Raw genomic sequence first — 26610 nt, forward strand, 5'->3', positions numbered from 1 at the left:
CCCTGGCGGGGCAGAGACAGGGAGGGGACACAGTCCCCTGGGCGGGGACACAGTCCTGGGCGGGGACACAGACAGGGAGGGCTTGGGAAGGACCAGCACAGCCGTCACTGGGCTCCAGACCTGGGCCTCCAGACCTCGCCAAAAGGCTCATCTCGACATGTCTGCTAAGAATCACGGGCCCGCTGGGGGTCCGGCAGAGACACAGCTGTAGATAAAACCAGCACCCACCGTCACGACTGTCACCCACCCACACTCAAGAGCAAAGGGCTCCCGTCGACAGCAAGGGGCTGGACTCTGGCCCGCATCACCGTGGCCTTGGCTACCCTCTGTCCTGTCCCACTGGGGCCCACTCTGGTCCCCGGCAGCCAGCTCTGTGCTGGGACCAGCCTCCCTGGCACACCCTGCCCCTCGCCTGCTGCTCTGCAGAGACAGGGCCTAGGGCCCGCGCCGCCCCAGGGGTCTTCCCCTGGAGGAGGCCGTGAAGGCCCCGCCCACAGCCACTGCCCCGAAAAGCCCTGGAACCCCGAGACCTGGGGTAGCAGTGCAGACGAGCACACATGGGCCCAGGGGCTGCGCCTGCCAGGGCGAGGGCGCAAGACTGAGCGGCGGCCGGCGACAGGCCATCTTGAAGCCCCGAGTGCGTCCACATGCTTGGTGCCAGCACCAGCTCTGCTCCAGCCCCGCGCGCAGGGCCCCGCCCACCAGGAGTGAGGGGCTGGCCCCCGCCGAGGAACCCAGCCTGCACTCCTGTCCAGGGACGTCACCTCCAAGCGGTGTCCGGGGCCGCTCCCGTCTCAGCAGCAGAGCCACGGCCGTCCTCAGCAGGGCCTGTCACCTGGAGGCGACCCGGCAGCCGCAGGGCAAAGCCCGGCTTCCCCGAGACACCCGTGCAGGCCGCCCTTGGCTGCGGCCACCCCGGGACCAGGGTCTCGCCTCTGCAACGGGACTTTCCCGGGACAGAGTGTGGCCAGCTTTGCACATACACGTGGGTTTTCCCCACAGGTGTGGTCAGATTTGCACACACACGTGTGTGTCATTCTGTCCTGGTTGACAAAACCCCTCGCCCAGGAGCGGGGACCCCCGCTGACTCAGCCCCCAGCCCACTGTCCCCACGGGACATGCTCGGGAGGACAGGTGACACCAAGGCGCCCCAAGCCCCCAGCCGGGGACCTGGCCCCCACCGGGACCGTCGCACATCCGTGACAGCTCAGCCCCGGCTTCCATGCCAGCAAGAATTCCGGCTCGTGACACGCGTCACGCAAAGCACAAAGCATTTACTCCATTTCATATAGAAGCTGCGGTGGCCATGCAGACGGGCCGGGGGTCTGGATGGCCACCCGCAGCTGCTGGCTGGACCCAGAGCAGCTGGGCCCTGGGTGGCTTCGGCCCAGCTCCCTCTCACCGGCGCCAACATTTCCCCAAAGAGACTGGGAGCAGATGCACCCGTGACAGCGTCGTCGGTGACACAGCGAGCAGTCGGCTCGGAGTGGGCCTCGGAGGGAGAGCCAGAGACCGGCCGCCTCTCCCCGGCCTGGCCGCAGACAGAGCGGCAGTGGCAGGAGACGCTACTGCTCCCTCGGACTCTCCTTCGCCCGGTTCCCCCGAGAGCAGCACTGTCCCTGGCCAGCTGCCGGCTCAGGCCCAGCTGCGGGTGGGGTCTCCTGGGCTCGCTGCCCCCACCCAGCAGGCTCGCGTCCAGCCCGGGCCAGTGGCGCCACAGCGGGTCAGGCTGTCAGAGGGGCACCTTGAGGACTACAGGGGCCGGATACTCCAAAAAGCCAGCAAGGAAACAAGTCTGAGACGATGTCGCTGTGGGAATGGGGAGCAGAGCCCCCCCCCCAGCCCCCGCAGGATGACTGGTCTCGCCCAGGAAAGACCCCACTGCCGCCCACTCTCTGGCCTGACCCCACAGCGGCCTGGATCCCAGCGAAAGTCGCGCCTCCCGCCCCTCAGTCAGGGACCTTCAGGAAACGCTTCAAACCCAGAAATGAGATGCAAATCCTCCAGCAGGTTCTGGAAAATTCCAACAGCAGAGGCAGGGCTGCGGGAACGGAGAACGTGGCGGCTGGGACACCGTCCGGCCGGAGCGGCTCAGGCCAAGGGCTCGCGGGCTCTCTGCATCTGCCGGTGTCCTGGCCCGCGTCCCTGGCCCGGTCCGCCCAGCCGGAGCTCAGTGCCACCAGCCCTGCCTGGCCAGCCCCCTCCCTCCGAAGCCCATCAACCCAGGGCAGAGCCCGGCCCGGGGCCTACCGCACAGCAGAGGCGGCAGTGAGGGCAGCAGCTGCAGCTGCGTCAGGCCAGCTCGCCTGCTGGCCGCGCTACTTATGGACGAGGCGTCCACCCCCAGCTGGGGGGGGGGGGCGCCGTAAATCAGGCCTGACGTCTGTGGGAGGGAAGTTGAGGGGCGGCTCAGGACCAGGCTCTGCTGGGGGGGTGGGGAGACCTGCAGCCACTGGCCGAGGAGGCCACCGCCCTGCTGGCACCTGGCAGGGTCTGGGAGGCGGGGCAGCAGGAGCTCCCACCCGCGGGGAGCAGGGGGTTCTGGAGCGGAGGGAGTGTGGCCTCAGCCCGGGGCTCCCATGGAGTCAGGTTTGCCTTCACCTCGTCACCCTTGGGCTCCAGGGGCTGCTCCTGGCTGACTGAGCAGGAACCGGGCCTTATTTATAGCTATTACCACAGCGGCAGTGGCGCTCCAGGCCAGCTGCCTGGCCCGGCACAGCATGTGTCCAAGTATAAATAACATGGCTGGCACGCCTGGCCGGCAGCCACCCGCCCTGGCCCCGCCACAGCCCACAGGCGCCTGAGGCTGGCCCCTGGCCGGACCGGGCCTTGAGGTCTTGTGCCCCCCACCCCAGGACACACGTGATTGACCTCTGTGCTTTCAGTTTGCTACAGACACTGGAGGGGACAGTGCCTGAGGGCCTAAGCACCCTGCCCCCTGCCACTGACCAGGTGGGGGCATGATGGGATTTACAGACACGGGCAGAGGCCCCACCTCACCTCTGCGGGCTTCCGCTCAGGCCCCTGAAGGCGCCCCTGGCTCTGGCCCCCTACATTCCCACAGGCTGACCTTCTGTCTTATGGACGTCAGCAGGGGCAGGCACCCCAGCCGGCCCCACACCCAGGTCAGGCCCCTCCAGGGCCTGGGGGCACCCACCCTCATCTAGTCCAGGGCTGTGGGAAGCCTGCCCCAGTCTCTGGCCTCCCTCGGTCACCTGGTGGCCTCGCACAACGGCGGGTCCTGGAGCTTGCAGCAAGCCCCGCCGTGGGCTTGGAAGTGAACCCCCAGCTTTTCCTCTGTGCCCATTGGGCTTCTCTGATCACACGTGATCAAAACCCAATTCCAAGGGCTGGTCAGTAGGTCTGTGGGTCCCAAAGGGGCATCCGGCTCCAACCATGGCCAGTTGAGGTCAGAGAGGGCTCTGGAAAGAGCGAGGGGCCAGGGCACAGGGCCGCTCCTGGCACCAGGCTACCCCCGTTGTGTCTTGACCCCGCGGGGGAGGGGCAGGTCCCGACCGGGAGCGGCAGGAGCAGCCAACTGCAGTGTACCCCAGAAACCTGGGGCTCGTGTCAGTGTTCCACTGCTGCAACCGGGGCGCCCTCCCCCACCAGGGTCTGGCCCCACGGCAGAGCCAGTGCAGCCCTAGGTGCTGGGAGCCCAGCCCCAAGGCCCGGCCCGACTGCGGCCCCTGCTGTCCTAGAGGCCCCGGACACACACAGCCATCGCCCCAGAGGGAGGTCCCGCCACATCCTGCACCTCATATCTGGGGGAGTCCGAAGCCGTCCCCAGGAAGCCCTTGGTGGTAACTGCTCCCACGTCCCTGAGCTCTATCCCTTCTGCCCGCTTGGTCTGCAGCTGCCGCATGCCCCAGCCTCACGCCCTGTGCCCCCACACTGGCCCCCTGCTGGGCAGGCAAGTGCCACCCCGACGGCAGTGCCCAGAGCTGCCCTCTGCCTCCTGCCTTTCCCAGTGGCTGCAGCGCAGGCCAGAGGGCCCCCGGGAAATTCCCTTCTGAGCTGCCGTCCACCATCTCGCCAGAGCAGCTGGCCTGGCAGCAGTGCCCCTCACATGCTCCTTCTCGCGTCCCACCTGGACCAGGGGCCTGTCCAGAGGGCAAATCTGAGCAGTCTCCCCCAGCAAGCAAGCTGGGCATGGAGGCCAGCTGGGGGCGCCCGTGGCCTCTGGCGCTGGAGGCCAGGGACATGCCGACTCTGGTTCTCCATCCGGTGCCTGGCGTCTGGCGATCCTCAGCGTTCACAGCTCTCGGCCTCCACACCCCGTGCTCTGGGAACCCCGGGTCCTGGCCATGGCCCCCTCCCCATGCAGGTAGGCGGGGAGCCCGCAGCTGGCTGAGGCCCGCGTGTGAAGGTCGGCAGCTGCCCCACTGCCCGGCTCAGAGGTCAGAGGCAGACGCGGCTTCGCCCAAGGGTCCCACATGGGCCCCGGCTCGGGGGGGGGGGGGGGGGGCCGAGATCCAGCCTCACCACCTGCTGCGCCTTTGGCCCTGGGGCTGTGGGGGCTGGTCACGCGTGCAAGTGCCTGGCATGCAGCATGCTGTCATCGCCCCTCTTTAGGGGAGGCTATTTACAGACTCGCCCTCCACCGACGGGCTCTCTGCACAATGTCACTGCTGCATCACGAGGCAGCAGGGCTGAGCCAGCGCCAGGGGTCAGGGCGCGCCGCTCCTCGTGCGGCTAATCTGTTGCTGAAGTTGCGGGCGCCCTGGGACGCCGTCCACGCCCGGCCTTGGCGGCCTGGCCGTGAATCGAGTGCCGGATTAGGGGATCCTGCTTGAATCCCAAGACGCTGTGACTTGGGTCCCGGGGCCGTGCCAGGCACAGAGGCACGGCATGGAAGGGGACCAGCAGCCACTGAGACTCGGATCCGGGGCCGGCACCAGCAAGTTCCATCCTGGCTTGTATCAGCGACGGCAGGGGGCGGAGGACAGAAAGGACATGGGGCAGACAGAAGGCACGGACTCGCCCTCCAACGTGGCCCTGGCCCATGGCCACCATGAGCAAGCCCCAGGCAGGACAACCAGATCTTGTGAGCAGGAAGGAGCCCTGGGTCCTGAGGCGGCACCCGATTCTAGCCCACGCAGTCCTGGAAGGGCGGCCGGGGGGGCCCGGGTCTGAATGCAGCCTGTTCCAGCTCTCGGGGGCCTCGGTCTCAGGCAGGAGGGGGCTGCTGGTCCCAGGAGAGCAGACCAGGCCAGCGCGAGGCCTGTGCTGGATGGTGCCCCCATGGGACCCTCCTGTCAATCTGAGCCTGAGCCCCAGGGGGCAGGCCTGGGGCAGGGGCACCAGGGATGGGTGGTGACTTCCCCAGGGACAGGTGCTAGACCACGCCTGAGGCATGGGGGAGACAGGGCCCGAGGGCACAGGGCTGTGAAGGGTCTCATCCTGGGGGAAGACAGGACCAGGTCTTCCCCTGGCCCCCAGATTTCTCACCCCTAGATCCCCCAAGCCCCAGCTCTCTGAGTCCCCAGCTCCCCAACACCCAGAACCCAGCTCCCCCAACCCCCCAACCCCCAGCTGTGCCCTGGCTGCACCCGGCCTCCTGGGCCGTGGGGATGGTGTTAGTGTCACTGGGGTGGACGGGCCTGGAGAGGGGAGCAGGCTGCAGCCCAAGGGCCCAGGTCTTGTCAGAGGAGGACATCCAGGTCAGAGGACCCAGGAAGTGACCGCACGTCCCTCCACAAGCCTCACAGAAGCCGGACCCTGGTCACCGGCAGCCCCGTTCTGACCGAGCCCATAGCCCCACCGCCCAGAGCTGCGGCATTCCCGGAAGGCCCCAAAACCTTTGTCCGACCTTTGTGAGGCGAAGCAGGAGCCTAAACAGGCCTCGCTGGCCAGTGGCCAAGAGGGTCATGAAGGTAACAGGGCAGTGGGGGGTGGGGGGACAGGCCAGCACGCAGGGCCCCTGGGCAACCCTGTCCCTCCTGGTGTGGGTATGAGCATGTGCATGAGTGGGTGCCAGTGAGCATGAGGGTGTCCTCATGTGAGGGTCCTGCCCTCACGGAGCGTGGGCCACGGCCACACCCAGGACAGTGCTGCCGACGAGCTGGATGGGCCTCCAGCCTCAGGGGTCTCTCCCCAGGAGGACCTGTCCACCTGCGGAGGCGGAGACCACTTGGGGAGCCCGAGACCACCCGGGGAGCCTGGGGCCCACTCCCAGCCAACCCAGGGATGGCCCCAGGGACGACGGGCCGCGGGGCGGCTGCAGCTGGAGCACCGGGTGCAGGTGCACAGGTGCACAGGTCCTGGCTGGAGGGCCCGGAGGCCAGAGGGGGCAGGAAGGCGAGAGGGGGCAGGGCCTGGTGCTCTGGGAGGGGCAGGGCCAGTCCGGGGAGCCCCACCGGGGTCGTCCCCAGAGCACCTCCCCATGGGCCAGGGGAGGCCCCGGGGGCCAGGGCGGTGTCCCGAGGGCACTGGAGGGGCCTGGGTGACAGCCCCTCTCTGGGTCCAGCTCCCTCCCAGAGGGGAGGCCACTTGGCACCAGCTGGTGGCCAGGAGCCCAGGGACCCTGCCCAGACAGGCGCCGCCCGCCCCAGACCCGGAGTCCGCGCAGGGTGCAGGGGGCCCCAAGAGCCTTCCAGAGCAGCAGGCCTGCCGGGGGGCCCAGACCGCACCCCGGGTCCTGCAGGAAAACCTGAGGATGCTGGGCTCGCCCTGCCCAGCTGGGGGACCCACAGAGGCCAGGGCCCCGCGAGACCTGAGGCTCCAGAGCCCACCCCAGTGCGGCCGGGGCGTGGACGGCCGGACCCGCCTGCGAGCTCAGGGGCAGCCGAGCACCCAGCGCCTGTGCTGCGGGGCCTCCTCCTCACCCACTTTCACAGCCGCAGCCCCCCAGTACCTTCCACTGGGCCTCAAACCAGAACCCCCACCCCTACTCTGTTTCTTCGTTTATTTCAATGCTGCGTTTTATTTCCTGTCTGGTTTCCCTGGTTTTCGCTTGTGAGAGCCCACAAAGGCCTGCGGACTCCAGGGCGCCCTCCTCGGGCATGGGGGGGTGGTGCCGGCACCGGACGATAGCGGTTGGGGCAGGTTGGGGGGGACACAGGGTTGGGGGCGCCCAGCAGGGGTGCAGAGAGGTGGGGGTGCGGACAGAGAGCGCGGGTGCGGGGCAGGGAGCCTGGTGTGGGGCGGCGGCCCTGGTGTGTGTCAGCGGGATCAGCTCCCGGGAAGAGGTCTTGGGGCCTCGCCCCCCACCAGGGGATCCCGCAGAAGCCTCTGCCAGGCCCGGAGGCTGATAAACAGCCCGAGGTCGGCCTGGCCTGGGGAGCGGAGAGCCTGGATCTGAAGGTCGCCTGCTGGGCCTCGGGCTCCTGGCCGGGGGCTGCTTCCAGGGGCCACGGAGGAAAGTCCAGGCCTGAGGTGTCCAGAACCATTGGGCCTGGTTCCCAGGAGAAGCCTAGTCCTGGGGAGACGTGCTGGTCAGGGAGAGCGCACAGGGCCTGGTCAGCACTTTCCTGGCCACCAAGCCCCGGGCAGAGGGACTGCTTGGCCCCCCACGTTCAGAGGGCATCTGGGCTGGAGGCAGAGGGCGCCTGGGACGGAGGCGGCCACCGCTCCACGGCCACAGGAGCCCTGGAGCAGCCCAGGTCGCCCAGCTGCCCCGGCCTCAGGGACGAACAGGGCGGCCATGTGAAGGCCGTCTGTTGTTAGGAGACGTCGGAGCTAGCAGTGGTGCTGGCCACCCTGCCTCTGCCCTCCCACCGCTGCAGCTGGACAGCCCTCCCCCCATGGGGCGGGGGGCGGGGAGAAGAGCCGGTGCCTGCGTCCCTGGCGCAGCCCCAGTTCCCACAGTCACCCTGGGGCCCAGACAATGGCACTTCTGTCCCGGTCCTGGGGTGGGGGGGTGGCTGTGACCAGCCAGACTGAGCAAGTGGCCGCACCCAGAGGACCCAAGAGGAGTGACCCGAGTGAGCAGAAATCCCGTGGAAACACACCACCCGCCCAGACCGGCTTGGGCAGCCCAGGACGCGGCGCCATCATGAGGCCAAGCCAGGGCTGAAGCTGGAGTCACAGCGGGTGCCGAGCAGGAGGGCTCCTTGCAGGCCCCGCCCGCCCCCACCAGCTCAGGCAGCCCTCACGCTTCGGGATTGTGCTCAGGAAAGGCTAACACGGAATTGCAGAAAGCCAAGTGGATTCAGATCTGACTCTCCATGTGTCTCAGCCCCACCCCTGTTGTGGGGTGCAGGCCCGCAGGCCATCGGGTGGGCTGGAAGGCCCACAGGCCTGGAGGGGGGAGGGGAGAGGGAGGGGGTGGTCCAGCCCTCTGCACCGAAGCCCCACCAGGGACTGCCCAGGGGGCACCCCTGGGGGCATGAAGAGCCTCCCACCCCGTCTTCTCCCTTGGCCCTAAGATGGGAGCAGACCTGCCCCCCACCAGTGCCCCAGGCCTCCTTCACCCCACCCCCACCTGGAGTCCTGTCTGCACAGGCACACAGTGCGGGGGTGGGGTCCTCTTCTAGCAGCCCAGGGAGGCAGGTGACACCACTGGGAACAGCTCCAAAAGGCACTCACACTGCTGAGGTGCCCGGGGCCTGCTGCACCCCACACCTGGGCCTGCTCCCCAACTGCCGACTTTGAAGGTACCTGGTCCACAGCAGGCAACAAGCCCTTGGCTGAGGAGTGGGCCTGCACTCGGGGTCACACGGGGAAAGGGAGGTGTTCGCCCCTGGCCCCCTCGGTGTGGGGGAGCTCCAGGTGCCTCAACCACAGAACAGGGTGCACACTTAGGGGCCCTTGCCCTGACCGCACCACACAGGGGCAGCTGCCCATCACTGGGGGGCCCAGTGCAGCCTTGGCTCCCGCCTGGGCTGGGGCACTGTCTGCCAGGAATGGGGGCTCTGCCTTCTGAGCCCGCCCGGCTCCCATGGCCACCGTCACACCCAGAACAAGGCCCCATGAGGGCAGGATGCGGGGCAAGGGGCACCCCTGGGGGCACGAAGAGCCCCTCTTCCTGAGAACTGCAGGCGGGGACCCCAGGGACCCGCGAGCCCACGAGGGGTCTCCCACACTGCCTGCAGGGCATGACGGCACAGCTTCCACGGCTGGTGCGCGGCTGCGCGGCCTTGGCGTGAGCTGCTCTGTGGCGGTGGCGGGCGAGGGGCCTGAGGTGCGGGATCCAGCCTGACACAGCAGGGGCGCGGGGCTCGCACCCCACCCCTCTCGCCCGTCTCTGGGGGACACACCGGGCCGGAGTGCTGTTGCTCACGCCCCAGGAGAGCGCCCACAGGCAGCCGCGCCGCCATCCCGGACTGCGCAGGGGACAGGGGAAATGAACAGAGCCGACACGGAGAGCCTTACTCAGGTATTTGTAGCAAAACCGACACAGGTAAGAACTGAAGTCCTGGCAGAAGCATCTCCACAGCAGCCACGCTGCCCAGGGGAGGGAGGCAGGTGCGGGAGGCTCGTCCACCAGCCCGGGCTGGGCTGTTCCAGACCCAGAACAAGGGAGAAAAGGAACCTGTCTCAAGTGCTCCCTGCGGCTCCCAACGCACCAGGCCACGCTTGCCCGCGCCTGGCCCCAGCCCCCGCACCCTCCTCTTCCCTGGAACGCGGCGCCCCAGACGTGGAGAGGGTGCAGGGCACCAGCGGGGCCAGTCTCAGGGCCTCACGTGGGGCCATCCTGCTTGATGGCTGGGAGAAGGCCCAGGCCCTGGCCCCACGTGGGCACGTTGGCCCTCCCGCGCGACGCAGAACACGCAGCGTCCTGGTCCGGCCGGCTCAGCTCAGCTCGCAGGCTCCAGGCAGCCCTCGCGGCAGGTCCCACGCAGGGGAGCGCCGGATGGCACCCCGGCTGCAGCCGGGGCGAAGCGTCAGCGGCACACCGAGCTGGCCTCGGCTGGGCTGAGCTGTTGGTGAAGGCTGAGGGGTGCCTCCCACGGAGACCACGGTGGCACTGACCTGCGGGCTGGGCAGGTGAGGGAGGAGAACATGGGTCTGGTCCGTCTTACACCAAAGGCTGCGCATAAACACTACCTCCTAGAGCGAGCACCAGGCCCTCAACAGAGTGCCATGCACTTCAGCTGCCTCCTCACCACGCACCCCACCCCCCACCCCTGCTCCCGGGCTGGCGGTCCTGGAGGCGGGCGGCAGCGGGCAAGTCACAGGCTCTGACGCGCTTACTGCCAGGGAGGGCACCTGCAGAAGGGGCGTGCGCGGCCCCGACGGGCTTCCAGTAACTTCCAGCCTGTGCCCGTCCCGGCACAACCTGCAGATGGACTGGATTCGGAATCTGAGTCAGTTTGCCCTGTTCGCAACAGCTCCCAGAAAGCTCAGCCGAGCGCGAACCGAACCCGCCTGACGTGGGGTGGGGCAGAGGAGGCGCTGTCTGGCAGGAGAGGCAGCGGGGGTTGCGGACGCACCGCGGGAGGCCACCAGGTGCTGGCTCCTCATGGGCGAGAGGCCTGCAGGCTCGCTGCGGATATGCTGCAGGACGCCACCTCCTACGTCCACCTGCTGGTCGCCCTTGGCCATGTTTTCTTCTAAAGTTTGTACAAGTAAACGCCCTCCTCAGATGCCCCCTCGCCTGTCTAAGCGCCGTGTGCGCGCCAGACCTGCCCGCGTTTGCCTCTGGAAGCTGCCTGGAGCCTGCCAGGGCCACTGCGTCTCCCACCCCGCCTGACTTGCAGCGGTGGCTGTGCACAGAGCAGCTGGGAAGGCGCCTCTGACGCAGCCCCCTCTCTCCCGGCCATGCTCCCTCCTGTCCCCCCATCCCGTGCTCCCTGGCTAGCGTGGGGTCTCCCAGCACAACACCCCAGAGCATCTCGGCCCTGCGCCCACAAACGTGCCACTGTCCTGCCCTTGAAAACACTGACTCGGTTCCGGTGGAGGCGTCTGTGCTGGGGGGAGCGAGAGGACCACCTGGCACGGGGGCAGGGCCACCAGGGCAAGTACTTGGCCGCTGTGCCCGCTGAACCCAGACTCGCGCCAGGCTGAGCCGAGGGGCAAAGCCTTCAAGAGCCTCCCTTCCCAGATAGGCAGCGATCTAAACACTGAGCCAAAGAAACGGCGACCCTCCCCGGGGATGGTAGCACGGGCCACACTGCCCACCGCAGGGGCCGGCTCTGCCCCCGGGGCTGCCCATCCCCTGGCCTGGTCCTGCACGCTTGGCCAGAGCACCGCACCTCCCAGGTACACCCGAAGACGCCCAGGCCCCCACGCTCCCTGGGACCCACCCCTTACCTCCAAGCCTCACCCTTTGATTCCACGGACCGCCCCCTGCACCCCGGCCCCGGCCCCGTCCACTGATGCGCACGCTCCCTCGACCCGTTCGCCTCAGCGAAGCAAAAAGGACCGCGGGGTGAGGACGGGCCTCACCGCAGCGCCGGCCGTCGCCCCCGCCCCCAGCGCGCTCTGCCGGCTGCGCTGCCCTCCCCGCGGGACCTCGGCCGCGCCCCGGCCCCGGGCTGCCCAGGGGCTGCCGCGCCGGGCCCTGCCCGCCCGGCCTACATGGCGGCCTCGTCCCCTCTGCTCTGCTTCTCCTCGGGCAGGTTGAGCACGAAGGGGACGAGCAGGCCGCGGGCGTCCAGCGGGGCTCCGAGCGGCTCCGGGTGGAAGGCGCCCCCCGCGCCCGCCTCCCCGCCGGGCGGGCCGTCGGGCGCCGGCAGGAAGCGCCAGGTGCCCGCGCGGCTCACGCAGACGATGGCGCCGTCCAGGGCGGCGCAGCGGAAGGGCTGCAGGCCCGCGGGGGGCGCGCCGGGCGGCCGCAGGTGCGAGGCGCACAGGCTCCAGCGCTTGGCGAGGCAGTGGTAGCGGAGCACGCGGATGTCGCGCGCCGGCGCGCCCCCCGCGTCCCCGCGGCCGCCGGGCAGGTCGAAGCGGTAGAGGGAGCCGCCCAGCGCCACCAGGGCGGCGGAGCGCTCGCGGCTGCTGCTGCTCGGGCACTCCTGCCACTCGTCGCGCCGCGGGTCGTACTTGAGCAGGCGGTGGAAGAGCGAGCCGCCCGACACGTAGATGGCGCCGTGGCAGGCGGCGGCCTCGTGCGCCACGGCGAAGGCGCCCCGCGGGAGGGGGGCCGCGGCGCTCCAGCGGTCGGCGCGCGGGTCGTAGCGCTCCACGCTCCGCAGGCACTCGCCGCCCACGGCGTACAGGTGGCCGTCCAGGGCCAGCAGCTGCAGCTGCGAGCGCGCCTGGCGCAGCGGCCGCACCGCGCTCCAGCGGCCCGTGGCCGGGTTGTAGCAGAAGACCTGGTCGGACGGGCGCGCGCGGCCATCGGGCCCCGCGGGCCCCAGGCCGCCCGCCACGAAGAGGTAGTTGTAGAGGACGCACAGGCCGCAGCCGCGCGCCGGGGCGCCCTCGGGCAGCCGCGTCAGCTCGCGCCACTCGCCCTCCGCCGCGCGGTAGCAGTAGACGGCGGGGTCCCCGCGGCCGTCCGCGTCCCCCGACGGGCTCTGCGGGCGGCTGCCCGCGAGCTCCGCGCCCGGCCCGAGCGCGGCGGCCAGCAGGCAGGCCCGGCCGGCGCGCAGGCGGCGGCGCAGCAGCAGGTCGCGCTCGGCGCCCGACAGGCGCCCGAAGACGGCGGGCTCGCGCAGCACCTCCAGGTAGTGGTCGCTCATGAAGCGGAGCGCGGCGTCGCGCAGCTCGCTCAGCCGCTGCCGCTGGGCCGCGCTCAGCACGTCGAAGCAGTTGGCCAGGCTCAGCTGCGGGGCCACCGCGTCCGTGGCGCGCTGCGCGGCGCCCGGGAGCTGCAGGCGGCGCGCGCCGGCCACCACCTCGGCCACGTTGTCGGGGCGCACGCCCGCCATGCGCCCGCTGTAGGCGTCCGCCAGCAGCAGCCGCAGCGCCGCGAGGCTCACGCCCTGCAGCCGCAGCACGTCCCGGGACGCGCGCGCGCGGAAGTAGTCGCTGCGCGCCGCCAGCACCGCCTTGTGCGCCCGCAGCCGGCGGCCCGACACCTCGAGCACCAGGTCCGGCTCCCCGTGCGCCGCCCCGACGCCGGGGGGCACCGGCGCGGGCTCCTCGGGCTCCTCCTCGGGGGACGCGGCGCCGCTGCCCACCTCCCGCTGCGTCTGCACCACCCGCGGGCCGCGGCGCCGCGAGGGCGGGGACCCCGCCGCGCCCTCAGCCGCCGAGTCGGGAGAGCGCGGCGGAGAGTCGTCGCCGGAGCTGAAGCACAGGGACGCGCGGAGGCTGCAGGGTGTCTGCGCCGGCGACGGCGACGCAGCGCCCGCCCCCGCGGCCTCCCCCGGCGGCGGCCCGTCCTCTCCCGGGGCCCGCGCGGCGCCGCCCTCGCCCTCGCCCCCCGCCCGGCCGCCTCCGGGGTCCGCGCGGCCGCGGTCCTCCACCTCGTAGAGGACGCAGGGGGGCGCCGGGCTCGCCATGGGCCGCGGGCTCCTGCTCGGCAGCCCGGCCGCCCGCGCCCTGTCCTCTGGCTCTCGGCCTCTGCAGGCGATCAGGTCCCCGAGGGCGGCTCCGGCTCCCTCTGCCAGCCGCGCCCCCGGGCTTCACCCGGTCCCCCTGCCGGCGGCGCTGCTTGGGTGGGAGCACCGGGCAGTCCCTGGGCCCCTGGGCCCCTGCAGAGCACAGCACAGGGCGCGCGGAGGCTGTCCTCCCGGGGTCCTGCCGGCCGCCCAGTCACCCAACGTCCAAGCTGCGGAGGACGGGAACCCACTGCGCCCCGGGCTTGTAAAGGGCGCCCGGGCTTCCTTCCGGCGACTGCTGCTGCCAAGGCTAGCGCCCGGGGTGGCTCCTGCCCGCCGCTGCGGGAGCTGCAACCGTGTCCGGTGGGGAACTGCTGAGGGCCACGCCGGGGCCTGCTGCTCCGTCGGCAGGGGCGTCACGTGCCCACGTCCCTGTGGCAGAGGAAGAGAGGACGTTCAGTTGGCATTTTTCCCTGGGAAGGTTTGCGGGGCTCCAGCACCCCCAACTCTCCTGTAGAAGGAGGCGGGCCGGAGGGCAAGGGCTGGGGCAGGGCCACACTGCCAGGCTCCCCCACCAGCCCCGCCCTGCTGGCGTGAGGCCTGCAAGGGCTCCCCGGGCCGCGGGCCAGGCACTCTTGCTGGTTTTGTGGGTCAAAAGGGCCTCATCTGTTTCCTGCCTGCAAGCTGGTGAGATACAGGCTGAAGGGAAGAACCTGCAGCCTCGGCACGCCCTGTGCTCACATGAGGCCGTCCGGCCCGGAAGCCAAACCCAGGTGCCGGGACCACCCTCTGCGATGGGCTCGGGGCCCCCGTCCAGAACTTGTCTGCACTGCTCACTCTGGGTCCCCCATCTCTGGACAGCCCGGGAGCCCGCCTCTGAGGTCGCAGGTCAGGGAGAAAGGGAGGCTCCTGGAAGCCAACAGCATCCCTCCCCCACCCCCCCATCGGCCATGGAGGTCACCCAGACAGGAGGTGTGTCCCCGCTGTCTAGAGCGACGGTGGCAGGCACTGGGGCTGGCCTCTCCGGGCCCCCTGTGCCCGCTTGGGGCAGTGCCCGGCTGGGGGCCCGAGCCTGCCCCTCCCTCTGTGGCCATGTCACCAGATGCTTTCCTGGCTTTTCAGAAATAAACGTGCTAGACTTGGAAACTGAAGACGTTCCGTCTCTCTCCGCCCTGCACCCTTGCAGGCCCCGACGTGCGGACCCCCATTAGCAGGCCAGCGTTTCCTGGCCCCACACAGGCGTGTGGGTGGGCCTGCTGCTGCCACCCTGTTCCGCCAGGAGCAGGACCACGGGAACGAAGGTCACATCGGCCACAGCCTGCAGGCCACGCACGTCCACCAGTGTCCCCCGTGGGAAGCCAGGCGGACACAGCGACCCTGACCCATGGGGCTCCAGGATGGATGGTGCAGATGCCCCAGCCTCAGGAAACCCACTGGGTTTTTTCTTTTGCTTTTTCAGCCAGGAAAGGGTGAAAGCTGTGTGCTACAGCTAGGGCGGTGTGTTTTAAAGTTTTTTAAGTTGAAACTGTTTAAAGCCCTAGGGTCAGGCTGAGAGTCTGTTTTATTCCTAAGTCAAGCAGAAGGACCGTGATCCAGCCAGGCAGTTCCTCAGCCCTGAGGGCCACCCTGGGGCTGTGGAGCACAGCGTGACCCGGTGCCCTGGGGGACAGGGCAGCACGGGGGGGGGGGGGGGGGCCAGATGCCTATCGCTGGGAAGTCTCGGCCAGCGGGCCTGGAGGGCTCCCCGGGGCTCAGGATCTTTACGGCTCAGCCAAACAGAAGGCCTGATCCCCAAAACCCCAAAGAGGCAGGCAGACGTGCCAAACCGCCCTGGGCCCACCTCAAGCCCTCCTGAGCAAGGCGGGCAGACGCCCCGAGCTCACTGTGCCGGGCACATGCTATAACCCCTGCCGGTGGGTGCTGGGCCAGGGGCCACCCCGCTGGCCTGAGTGTTCAGGCCATGGTGCCACGACCCAGTTCCTCTGGAGCCGCTCCCCATGGGCAGCGCCGTCAGGCAGCGCGCTGTCTGAGATGGTCGTGGCCTCCCACAGAGAGAACAGAGGCAGGTCTGCTAGAGGCACGAGTGAGCGGGTGAGCCGCGCGGGCCGGCTGCGTCCCTCCAGACACGAAGGGGCGCGGTTTGCAGAAAGGCCCCGTGGGGCTGCTCGACCAGGCTGCACGGCCGCTTGGGTCCCTGGGAGTAGGGGCAGCCCAGGGGGGCCGAGGAGCCCTGACCAGGGCCGGGGGGAATGTTCTGGGAGCGGGGGCAGCCTGGGGGCCCTGGCAGGGGCAATGGAGGCAGCACCCCGCGTCCCTTGTTTCTTGGAGAGTCCACGCAGAGACAGAGAAGCAACAGCCCCCATTAGACCTGGTGGGGACTCATGCTCCCTCCTGCCGTGTTCGGGACACCTGGGGCATCTCGCCAAGTGCTCTGCCGTGTCTGAGACGCTTCCAGCGTTAACAGCCTGGCCTGCACATGGGCTCGCGGCCTCCACATGACGGTGGACCCAGCCACGTGTCCTTGGAGTCACTGGCCTCCTCGGCACGGCCCAAGTGGCCCCTCAGCTGGGCCCACACACTGGGTGAGACCCGCGGCCCCAGGCTCCCCAGCCGATTGAGCCACGGAGGGTTAGATGAGCCCCCCGTGGCCGCTGCCCACTGGCCCAGCGGGTGGGTGACATGGCGGTGGCACTGTGCCGCATGACCAGTCCCTGCTCCCCCTTCCGCACCCGCCCCCTCGCCCAGTCACCACAGTGTGGAAAACAGGATGCGCTTAATGAGCACTCGCTCCACACCCCACGGCGGGCAGGGAGCCTGCAGTGGCCAGACGTCCTGGCGGGTGGGGCCGACAGACACGGGGTATCGGAGGCCGGAGGGCTGCCCTCCACTGCCTCTGCTGGGCGCCGCCCCGGTTGCCCCTGCATGGGGGCACCCCCCAGGTGCCCCTGCGTGGGGGTGGCGGGGTTGTCGGGTCGCCCACCAGTGCTGCTCTTCCAGCCTCTGCTTCTGGGTGGAAACCAAGACCAAGGGCCCAGCGAGCACTGGGCTACTCACCTGAGGGATGAGACAGGCCCCGGGGACGGAGCTCTGAATGGTGGCATGGCCATGCAGCTCCCAACGCAACCCTCCCACCCCTTCCCTGTGGGCTGATGAAACGAGGCGAGGCCTGCCCAGACCCAGAGGGCACGAGGACCCGGCCGCGCTGCCTGGGGCTGGGTGGCCGCCCCAGCCTCTCCCTCAGCCCCGGCTCAGGCCGCCGCCGCCAGAAGCCGTGGTGGACGCCAGTCCTGACAGCTCTGACTGCTGAGGCAGGAGAGGGCAGAGGCCGCCACCGAGAACGGGCCGCCTGCAGGCGCCGGCCAGGAGCCCTCGGCTTTCGGGGACCCGGGCACCCGTGGGAAGCCCAGGGCGAGAGGACTGAGGGTCTGCGGACGGGGTGCTCGTCTGGCGGCACAATCCCAGCAGACCCACAGCAAACCCACGGCGGCGTTAAGACAACAGCTCAGGAAACTTGCCAATTTGGAAGAAATGGGCAGAAACGGCTCGGAACAGGCTCTTCTGATGAGAACGGACGGCAAGGCAGGGCCCAGGCCCGGGGGAAGCGGCTGCGTCCCCGCGCGAGGGTGGATGGGGTCAGAGGCCACCAGCTGCCCCTGGGGCAGGAGGCCTGGGCAGGGGGTCCAGAGCCAGGAGGGCCCAGCACAGGGGAGGGCCCAGGAGACCAGGGCACCCTGTCTGGGTGGACCGTGGGGAGCCTGCGCCTCCCGCCTGCATCCGGGGCTCACCCCAGCTGCTCCACCAGGCCTGGGCGGCAGAGCCCTGCTAGCCCGTCTCGGCGACACCCCGAGGACTCAAGACACAAGCCACAGCGCGCACCCGCCTGGCCGCTGGCCTCTGTGCGGCCCCGCTCGCTCCCCGCCACCCCTGGGCCTGCTGAAGCTCAGCAAGCGAGTCACACACGCGCCGGTGCGATGCCCCCTCCGTGCCAAGTCCGGGCGGCCGGGCCGCTCCTCGCCACTGCACCTGTGCCTCTCCCGGGGCCGGGGCCTGGCCGGCAGCAGGGCCAGGGCCTTCGGGTCTGACGTCCTTCTAGCAGGAACTGGCTATCAGCAAAAGGCCAGCTCCCTGGAATGTGCTTTCTATCCCATGAAAGATGTGCCCGTCATGTGCCACGGCACGCTGCGGGCTGGGCTGTCGTTCCGCGTAAGCCCAGTGACTTGGGGAGAACGCCCAGGTCAGGGCCCTGCGGGGAGACGCTGGCTCTGAGCTGCCCGCCAGCTGCGGGTGCCGCCGAGGGTCCGGCTCACCAGGGCTCAGCGTGGGCGGCTCTGGCATGGCCGCAGTCTGGCCACAGGGACATGGGCTTGGCATTCAGAAACCACTGGGACCGGGTCCCCAGGGGCTTCACAGAGCATAAGGCAGACACCTGGGGTCTGTCAAGAAAGACCCTTGGCTGCCCACGGCCAGAGTCCCCGCAGGCAAATGGAAGCCGGCCACCTGGGAGGCTGGGGAGAAGGGCCGTCCACTCCAGACTCGCCCCTCACCCCGGCCGCGGCACCGGGGGATGAGGCGTGCGGTCCCAGGCAAGGCGTCTGCATAGAGCGCCAGGGCCGGGCAGCCTCATCCTGGATGGAGAGGGACGACCGGGGAGGTCTCCCGCCCCCTCTGCAGCCTGGGGCCTAGCGCCCGAGAGCCCCCGCCGTGCCCCGCCGCCTGTCACCAGCAAGGCCCTGACCATAAAGGCTGCGAAGCCTGACTGCAGGGGCTCGCGCCAGCCCACCCGGCAACCCTGCCGCGCTGAGGGCGGCCTGCCCGTGGGCGCTCAGTGGGGCAAGGGTGCCCGGGCTCCCAGGAGCCGGCGGGGTGGGGGGCGCCTGCCACGGCCACTGGTTTCCTTCCCTCTGAGCACAGACGCGGCCCCAGAGCCGGGCTCTGCGGGAACCTCCCCCTGTAGTGTGACCTGCCCTGAGGGGGGGACGCTGCCCAGGCGCGTGGGAGGAGGGTCCCCGGGAAAGGAATTTAAACTCCAACCTAACTTCGGACTGGGACCGCCCCAGCCCCCCGCAGTCAGGCGCCCTCGGACCCCAGGACAGAACCGGGTGTCTGGCCTGGTCAGCGGGCAAAGGCTGGGTGGAAGAGCCCCAGCCTGCCTGCAGCCCGACGCGGGGGCGGGGGAGAAGGGGCGCGGCGGGCGGGGGTGGCGGGGTGGGGCGCGGGAGTGACAGGATGGGGGTGCGAGCGTGGGGCGGGCGCCCTGGGGTGCCCCGGGGTCCCCAGCTGCACACACAGGAGCAATGACGGAGGCAGTGAACAGTGCAGAGCTGAGTCCCCGTCTCGGGCCTGCGCGCCCCCCTCCAGCACTGCTCCCCGCGCTGCTCCCCCTCCAGGAGAGCGCGCCCACCCGCGGCGCTCCCTTCCGCGCCCCCGACCGCGGAGGCGGCCTCGGCCAGCGCCCCGTGCGCCCCAGGCTCCGGCCCGGCCCCCGCTCGCTCGGCCTGGACAGGGGCTCGGCCCCCGGCTCAGCGCTGCCCCCACCCCGCCCCCCCGCGCCCCCGCGCCCCCGCGCCCCCGCGCCCCCGCGCCCCCGCGCGTCTCCCGACGCGGTCGCCCCAGACCCGGCGCCCCCCCCGCGGGCTCGGGACGTGCGCCCTGGCCTGCCGCCCCGCGGCCGCCCCTACCTGGCCGGGCTCTCCCTGCGCGCCGCCCGCTCCGCGCACACCTGTGGGAGCCGCGCGCGCACCTGCGCAGCCCGCGCCGCTGGCCCGGTCCTCGCGCCCCGCCCCGGAGCCGCCGCCCGCGGGGCGTCCCGGCCAGCACCGGCGGCGACCACGGCGACCGCGGCGGCCGCGCGGGCCCAGGCGGCAGGAGCGCGCGGCGGGGACGGGGACGGGGACGGGGACGGGGACGGGGACGGGGCGGGGGCGGGGGCGCGCACGCGCACGCGCCGCGGAGGCGTCGCCAGGCCCCGGGTCCCGGGGCGGGGGCGCCCGCGGAGCCCGTCCGGGGCCGCCGAGCCCGGGGGAGGGGCCTGGCTGCGAGGGGCGCCCCAGCCGCGCGGGCTCGCGCCCCCTCCCCCAGGCCTCGCCAGGCGCAGAAACAGGTTCCCGGCCTCGGCCTCGGCCGGGACGCCTGCGGGGTGCAGGGCCGCCTGCGGGGTGCAGGGCCGCGCCCCAACCAAGCCCAGCCGTGTGCCCGCCCAGCTCCCGGGAACCGCGACCTGAGGGCGCGGGCGGCCGCTGCTCTCCCAGAGGGAGGCTCCGTGGTCACCAGCCCGTCGCCTCAGCCTGAAGGTCCCAGGACTACGAAGACTCGCGCTCAAGGGCCGGAGGGGCAGGTCGCTCAGGCCCGGCTCCCTGCTGCGCGCCTGGATGCCGCACCCCCCCGCACCCCCGCAACCCCCACCTGAGAGCCAGAGGGCCCCGCCGAGCCGCTCCTTCCCGAGGAGCCGGGCCAGGCTGAACGCTGAGCGGCTGCCGCCTCCCCGCCAGGTCCCAGTGAGCTGGACGGCGCTGCTGTGGGGCCCCTGGGCACCGCGCTGGTGCGGTGGGCCCGAGCCAGGGTCCCCTCCCCCCACCCCCACTTCCCCCACCCCCCTCGCCTGGCCCAGGGACACTCTCTGGGCATTGTGCCCCTCCGGGCTGAGCTCCCCTCCAGCCTGGGAGCAGAGGCGCGTGGTGCTGCCGGGGGCGCTGGGGGCGCTGGGCGCTGTCTGGTCGGCACCAGGGCCCCATGCCCTGGCAGCCTGAGCCACATCCCCCTCGCTTCAAAACACACACCAAGCAGTCCCAGCAGCGGCCAGGGATGGACACGGCCCCTGCGAAGCACTCAGAGTTTCTTGGCAGGAAGAATGAATGAGGATGTGTGCTGGCACGGAGACAGCAGTCCCTGTTCCCTGAGCCCGCCTGGCCCCAGCGCGGTGGGAACTGGCGGGACACGCAGTACAGGCGCTATGGAGACGGGAAGGTCCCCACACAATTAAATACAGGCTCCGCCAGCTAAGCCGGCACCACAGCTCCGGGTGTTTGTCTGCAGGACACGAAAACGAGCTGATGTGTGAGAAGAGGCAGGCGCCCATGCCCACTGCCGCGTTTATCGCGGTCATCCAGCACCAAAACCCCCCTGGCACAGTGACAGGGGACAGCCGTGCAGCCGAGGCAGGCACTGTGCAGTGCACGAGAACATCCTGCAAATCCGGCAATTTTTAAAGTCCTCTGAGATGTGCACGGTCTCTTTTCTAAGAGATGATAGTTCTTTATGGAGTGACACAAACCACTTCTTGATCATCTCCGGCTTAAATGCAGGCGACATCCCGCTTGGGTGGTGGCCAGTGCTCACCGTGGATGCAGGAGGGCCGGTGTCTCGCCGCAGCAGCAGCGTGGGTGGGCAGGAGGCCACTGCGTGGGGCTCCGAGAAAGATGTGATCTCCTCGCTTGTGGGACACAGAGAACACAGCAGAGGCGCAGACGAGGCAGCCCTCGGCTTCTGACGAGGCCGGAGGCCACGGGTGGGCAGCGGGCGTGGCTGGCCCATGGAGCCCATGGGCGTGCGCCCCACCAGGTGAGGAGCTGTGCGCCCACGGCCATGCGCACTGTGAACCAGCATCCCCCACCCAGGGGTGCCTGCTGTCTCCATGTCTCTCAGAAGCTGCCCAGAACGTGGGGCCCCTCCTCGCCACCCGCCGCCCCAGCACCTTCTCTCTCACACTCGCCTCAGGAGCTGCGGTCCTGGCTCCAGAGCACACAGGTACGCCAGCTTGGTGCCCTTGACACCAGCTGTGGCCGCCGGGGCTGCTGGGTCAGGGGCGCGGGGACGGATGAACACATGTGCAATCCTTACTCGAGCAACCCGGCGGCTGCCTGGAGGAGCAGGGGAGAGTGGAGGCAGCTCCTGCCCCAGCTTCCAGGCCTGGCTCTGAAAGGGACACTGAGGCCTGTGGCACAGACCCTTTGCTCCAGGGGTCTGCGGAGGAGGCACACGGAGCAGACTGCGGAATAGCTGCCCCCCGTGGCTGCCAGGCCAACTGCCCATGACGAGAGGCCTCAAGCCACGGTTCTCTGCCTCTGTGCCGAGGGTTAGAGCACAGGCAGGTCCCCAGGGCAAGACTAGACAGCCCTGGGAGACTCCAGGGAGCGCCATCAGTGGCCGAGGGTGGAGGCACGAGCAGGGGCGAAGCCAGCCCCTCCTGCTGCCCAGGGCCTGATGCGCCTGCAACCACGAGAGGCCCAGACCAGGCCCACCCGCACCCGGGGGACCCCCATGTCCTGCTGCAGCTGCGCGCTGAGTCTCCTGAGCACAGCCAGAGGGGCTGCGGGCCCAGTGGGAGCATCCGAGAAGGGAGCAGGTGCTGGTGTCCATGGGAGGACCTGGCTAGCGGGGTGGCTGGGGCCAGTGGGCGGCCGGTAAGCCCAGGCTACTTGCACCCCGCTTCTCAGCTGGCTCTACCCTCACCCTCCGCCACCACGTCCGGCCTGCCCGCCTGCCCTCCAGCCTCACTCACCGCTGGCTCCTCGCTGCCACAGCGGCCTCTGAGCAGAGCAGCCCCCGCAGGCACTCCCGGTGCCATGAGGGGCGCAGGTGGGGCTTGGGCACACGCTGACCTCTGCTGGCCGTTGCAGCCACGAGCCTCTCTGGGGGCTTAGCTGTCACCAGTGATTTCCAAGAAGCCCGTGAAAAGCCCTGGCTGCGCTGCCGGGCAGTGGCAGCCTTCCCGGCCCTGCCCCCGCGGGTCTGTCGGCTGCGTGTGCCGGGCGCGGCTCCAGCCGCTGCTGAGGGGCTCGGAGCTCAGGCCCCCGGCCAGACCCAGCGCTGCAGCCCCAGCACCCCACAGGGAGGTCCAGCAACTCACCCCTTCTCGGTGCCCACAGGCCTGCCAGCGCCCGCCTGGCCCCGGGGCCGCCTGAAGGCCTGCGCCGCGCCGCTTCCCCAACCAGGGTGCCTCTGCCTGGGGTCTGCCGCTGGGGGCAGCGGAGGCCCCTCCATCCAGACGCAGAGGCTGCAGGCCCCGGGCTCGCCTCTGCGGCCAGCCCCTGGGTGAGGCAGGCGGGCTGGAACCCCGTTCCCAGCGGGTGCTGAGGTGCGCTCCGGCTCTGGCTGCTTTGCCAACCGGACTCTCTGCTCGCCGGGACAGCTGGTGTGTCCCCGCGCAGGCCGCGCCCCGGGACGCCCGCCCCGCCCCGCCCCGCCGGGCACACGCACCGGCCGCGGCTCCCCGGGCCACTCACCGGCTCCACGGACAGAGCCGGCCCGCCCGGGGCGGCTCTCCTCTCCCCGCGGACGCGGACGCGGCCCCTCCAGAAGAGCGCCTGGCGCAGGACGCGGGCGGGGCGCCTTTGCGTGCTGCGTGGGCAGGCGCGCGGGCACCTGCGTGCCAGCTGCCCGCGAGCCTCTGGCCGGCTCACGCGGCCCTGGTCTAGGCACCCCCCAGGCTGACCCCCACCCCAGGCTCCAGATGCTGCGACGGGTCGCCAGGGAGGCATCCGGGGAGCGTCACCAGGATGCGCTGGCAGCTGAGCAGCCCTGGCCTCCAGCCCACGGTCCCACCCACGTGCTGAATAATTCATGAGAAGAGACACCCCCCCCCCCCGGTTCAGACCAACCCCACGGCCTCTCTAGTTCATCCTAGACCGTGGCTCCCCCACATCCACTCATCCTGGTGGGGGGCAGAGAGCACAGCAGGTGGGGAGAGCAGGCTCTGGCCCCACTCAGACCCCCAAGCATCTCAGACCTGGGGCCACAGGGTCATCCTGGGTCTTTTGGGGGCTGGCCTCAAGGACCCCTCTGTGCCCCTCCACCCCAGTGATCAGCCATGGCCTGGAGATGGCACCCCTGTCCCAGTGACTCCCGCCCTCTGGAGGCAGGGCCTGACCTGCAGGGCTGGGGCCACAGAGTCCAGTGTCCACTGGAGGGGCTGAGGCCCAGGGACCCCAGGGGAGGGCGTGTCCAGCTCACTGCTGGTCTGCTCCTGCTCCTCCCCTGAGGCCCACCCTGAGCCCTCATGGAGTCCTCACGCCCTCCAAGGGCCAGGTCAACGTGCTGGGGAACAGGGACATCAGCCACAGCCTTGGCCACGGCACCACACGCTGGCTCTGACCACGGGTGGGGGGGTGGCAGCATGGAAGGCGGAGCCCACACGCCCAGCTGCCTGCCCTGCTGTCTCCAGGCACCCAGGTGGCCCAGGGCCGAGGGCTGCTGCCCACCACAGCCAGGAGGCCCGACACAGGGGCGGGTCCCTCCCACCCAGCTCCCAAGTCCTGGCCTGCACCTGCCTGGGAGCCAGAGACTCAGCCTCTGTCACCCAACCCCAGGACAGGGCCCCACCCCCGGCGGCACCTTGGGGCCACCAGAAGCAATTCTGGCCATGACCCAGGCCCCAGCCGGGCTGTGTCCACCTAGTCATGTGCCCCCAGAAGGACCCACAAGCCACACTAGCTGGTTGGCAGCTCTCCGCACCCAGTGCCCCCGCGCCCAGCACCCCGTGGTCGGCCAGGGCCGACAGGTCCCCCAAGTTCCCCCTGAACTTCCTCCAGGGGTCCCAGGCCCCGATGGCACTGCCTTCATTTTAGGGGGGAAAAAGGCAACGGGCAGCCGCATCTTTTTAAATAAAAGGACTTTACTGACAAAACAAGAGGGCAGCTGGCAGCATGGGGGGCAGCGGTGCTCCCGCGGGTGGGCAGGGCGCCTGGGAGACGCCGGGCTGAGTGGCCCAGTCAGCACCGTCGTCACTGGTCCAGTGCTGAGCAGCTCTGCCCAGGACACCGCGACGGCCTGTCCGCCCATCTCCCACCAGGCACGACGTGGGCAGGCAGCAGACACCGGGCCTGGGCGCGGGAGAGGCGGCTCGAGGACCCAGAAGCGTCCCCCGCATGGCGAGGCGACCAGGGGGCAGGGGCCTGGGCATCGTCCTGCGTCCGAGGGCAGAGATGGCCAGGCCACGCGTCAGGCAGGTGTTACTTGGGACCAGTTACAGGTAACGCATCAAGGGAAACGTTGACTCTTAATTTTTAATAGAAAAGTGCAATAAACGCTGCTCCGCTGAAACGCCAGCAGCGGCTCCGGAGGCACAGACGTGGGCACAGCCTCCTCGCCCCGGCAGGTTCCAGCTGCCCACCGCCCTGAGAGTAGAGCGGAGGGCAGCGGGCAGGGCGGACGCCCAGGCAGGGCGGTGAGCTCCTGGGCTGCTGCGCGGGCTGGGCGGCACCTGCCCGCCCGAGGGCCCCGCTGTGTAGACACAGCCGGACGCCTGGACTCACACAGGCAGCAGGGGCACCTGCCAGACCATGAGAGAGGAGGCCAGGTCCTCGGGGCGCGGTGGTGTTCGTGGCCTCCTGCTCACCCGCCGGTGGCCCTGGCCCCCACAGGCCACCAGTACCGACCCGGCCCGTGGCCTCCGGGCCCGCCGCCCACCACCGGGTGCCAGAGGGGGCGGCCGCAGCAGGTCACAGAGGCCACTGTCCTCCGCGTGGGGCGCCAGGGACCCCGAGGAGGATGAGGCATCACTGCGATCAGCCCTGGAGCCCAGCGAGCCCCCCAGCCAGATGGGTGTGCTGGGGGTGCCCTCGGGCTGCGCCAGGTCCTGCGGCTCCTCGGATGCTGGGCTGTCCTGGGGCTGGTCCGCGTCTATCATGGGGGCAGCAGTGGCCAGGACCAGGAACTTGACGGGCCCGCTGTGCGCGTGGTAGGAGACCAGGCCTCTCCCTGCAAGGGAACCGACAGGGCTGTGAGGCAGGCGCCAGGGCGGGCCAGTGCTGCCCATGCCTGGGCCGCCGGTGGGTCGGCAGGATGGGTCAGCCGAAAGGCATCCAAGATACCCGAGCACGGCACAGCCCACCTGCCATCTCACCCTCGTGTTCCCAGGAGCTGGCACTGCTCCCTGCCGCCCACCACCTGCAAGAGCTGGGGAAAGCCCGGCTGCTGACCAGGCCCCAGCCGTGCAGTGCCTCGGGCTCGCAACACAAGGCTGCTGTGGCCGGAACAGCGGGTTCTGTGCCTTCCCCTCGGGTGGGGCAACGTGACGCGAACTCTAAGACCTCACCCACCCATGGGCAGGGCTGGAGTCCACACTGTGGGGAGAGGGCGGTGGCGCACAGAGGCCCTGCACAGGCCACTCACCGGTCACTTTGGGAATCCCCTGCAGGCGCGGGACAGGCAGGGCCACCACGACACCCAGGCTGGTGCCAACCATCAGCAGGCCATGGCAAAGGAGCAGGCAGGTCACGGAGAGCCGCTGCTGCCCTGCACAGAGGATGGACAGAGAAGTGGTCCGCACCCCGTGGGGACAGGGGACCTGGTGCCTGGGGCTCTGGGCGCCGGTCACTGGTCACTGGGTTGCCACCAGTGGACAGGGAGGAACAAGGCCTAGAGTGGCCTATGCAGCAGCCATGAGGTCACTGCAGGGGCACTGACCGCTCTGCACTGCCCACTGCCCCAGGGCCCACGATAGCCCCATGCTGTGAGGAAGCCATTTCCTTCCAGCCAGGCCCACACCAGGCCCGCGGGCCTGGGCCTTGGGGCTGCACCAGGTGCCCTGGGCTTGCTGAAGCAAGGAGACACCTGTTCTCTCCCAGGCGCTCAGGGGAAAGGGGGCGTGAGATCATAGACAGCGACAGAAGCAGGTGGACACTGCCCATGAGCAAAGGGCCCTAAGCCGCCCGGTGGGCCAGTGGCCACAGCACAGCCTCAGACTGCGGGAGCGGGGCAGCGCCCCCAGCCACCACCCAGGCGAAGGGAAGGCTACTTGGCCAGTACGTCCAGTCTGGACTGGACGGATCTTCCCTTTTAAAATGCAAAAGCCGAGCCAGCCAAGACGCCCCTGCAGCCACACCTGCTCGGGGTGACGACAGCCACAGCCGCACCCCACTCTACCCGACGCAAGGAACGGCCAGCCGCCTCCGGGGTGTGCGGGAACGCCCTGAAAGCTCTGGGCTTCGGAGATGGTGTTTCAGGTGGGGAGTGGGGTGGGGTGGGTTGCGGGGGACTGCAGGGCGGGGCAGGATGGGGGGGGCGGGGCTCAGCCCCTCGTCCTCCGAGGGCCCCACCTGGCGCCCCCGCCCCAGGCAGCAGGCTGTGCACAGGCGTGGCGATGTTGATGTCCTGCAGGTGCCGGAGGGTCTCGGTGTGGAAGAGGCGCAGCGTGGAGCCGGTGGTGAAGGCGATCCAGACGCCCACGCCTGCGACGGCCATGTGGGCAACCACCATGCCCTCCTCCTGGTGGGCGTCCAGCTGGCTCTGGAAAGCGGGT

At 70.2% G+C, this 26610-nt stretch overlaps 2 protein-coding genes across 2 annotated transcripts in view; both read right to left on the bottom strand.

The window, feature by feature from the left end:
- Positions 1-11459: 11459 nt before the first annotated feature.
- On the bottom strand, positions 11460-13334 carry KBTBD11 (kelch repeat and BTB domain containing 11; the record flags this gene model as incomplete). Its single annotated transcript, XM_084232115.1, has 1 exon — positions 11460-13334. The coding sequence occupies one exon, from the start codon at positions 13332-13334 to the stop codon at positions 11460-11462; it is 1875 nt and encodes a 624-aa protein (XP_084088241.1).
- Positions 13335-24618: 11284 nt separating this feature from the next.
- The window catches only part of ARHGEF10 (Rho guanine nucleotide exchange factor 10), a gene marked incomplete at both ends in the record, with an annotated part of 43511 nt that continues 41519 nt past the window's right edge, over positions 24619-26610 (bottom strand). Inside the window, 3 exons of the mRNA XM_084232116.1 lie at positions 24619-25067; positions 25482-25604; positions 26408-26597. Of these exons, the coding sequence (XP_084088242.1) occupies positions 24619-25067; positions 25482-25604; positions 26408-26597 (762 nt within the window). The remainder of the gene's footprint in view (positions 25068-25481; positions 25605-26407; positions 26598-26610) is intronic.

This window comes from Talpa europaea (genome assembly GCF_964194135.1).
Source record: "Talpa europaea genome assembly, chromosome: 4".
In the NCBI taxonomy this organism is placed as follows: domain Eukaryota; kingdom Metazoa; phylum Chordata; class Mammalia; order Eulipotyphla; family Talpidae; genus Talpa; species Talpa europaea.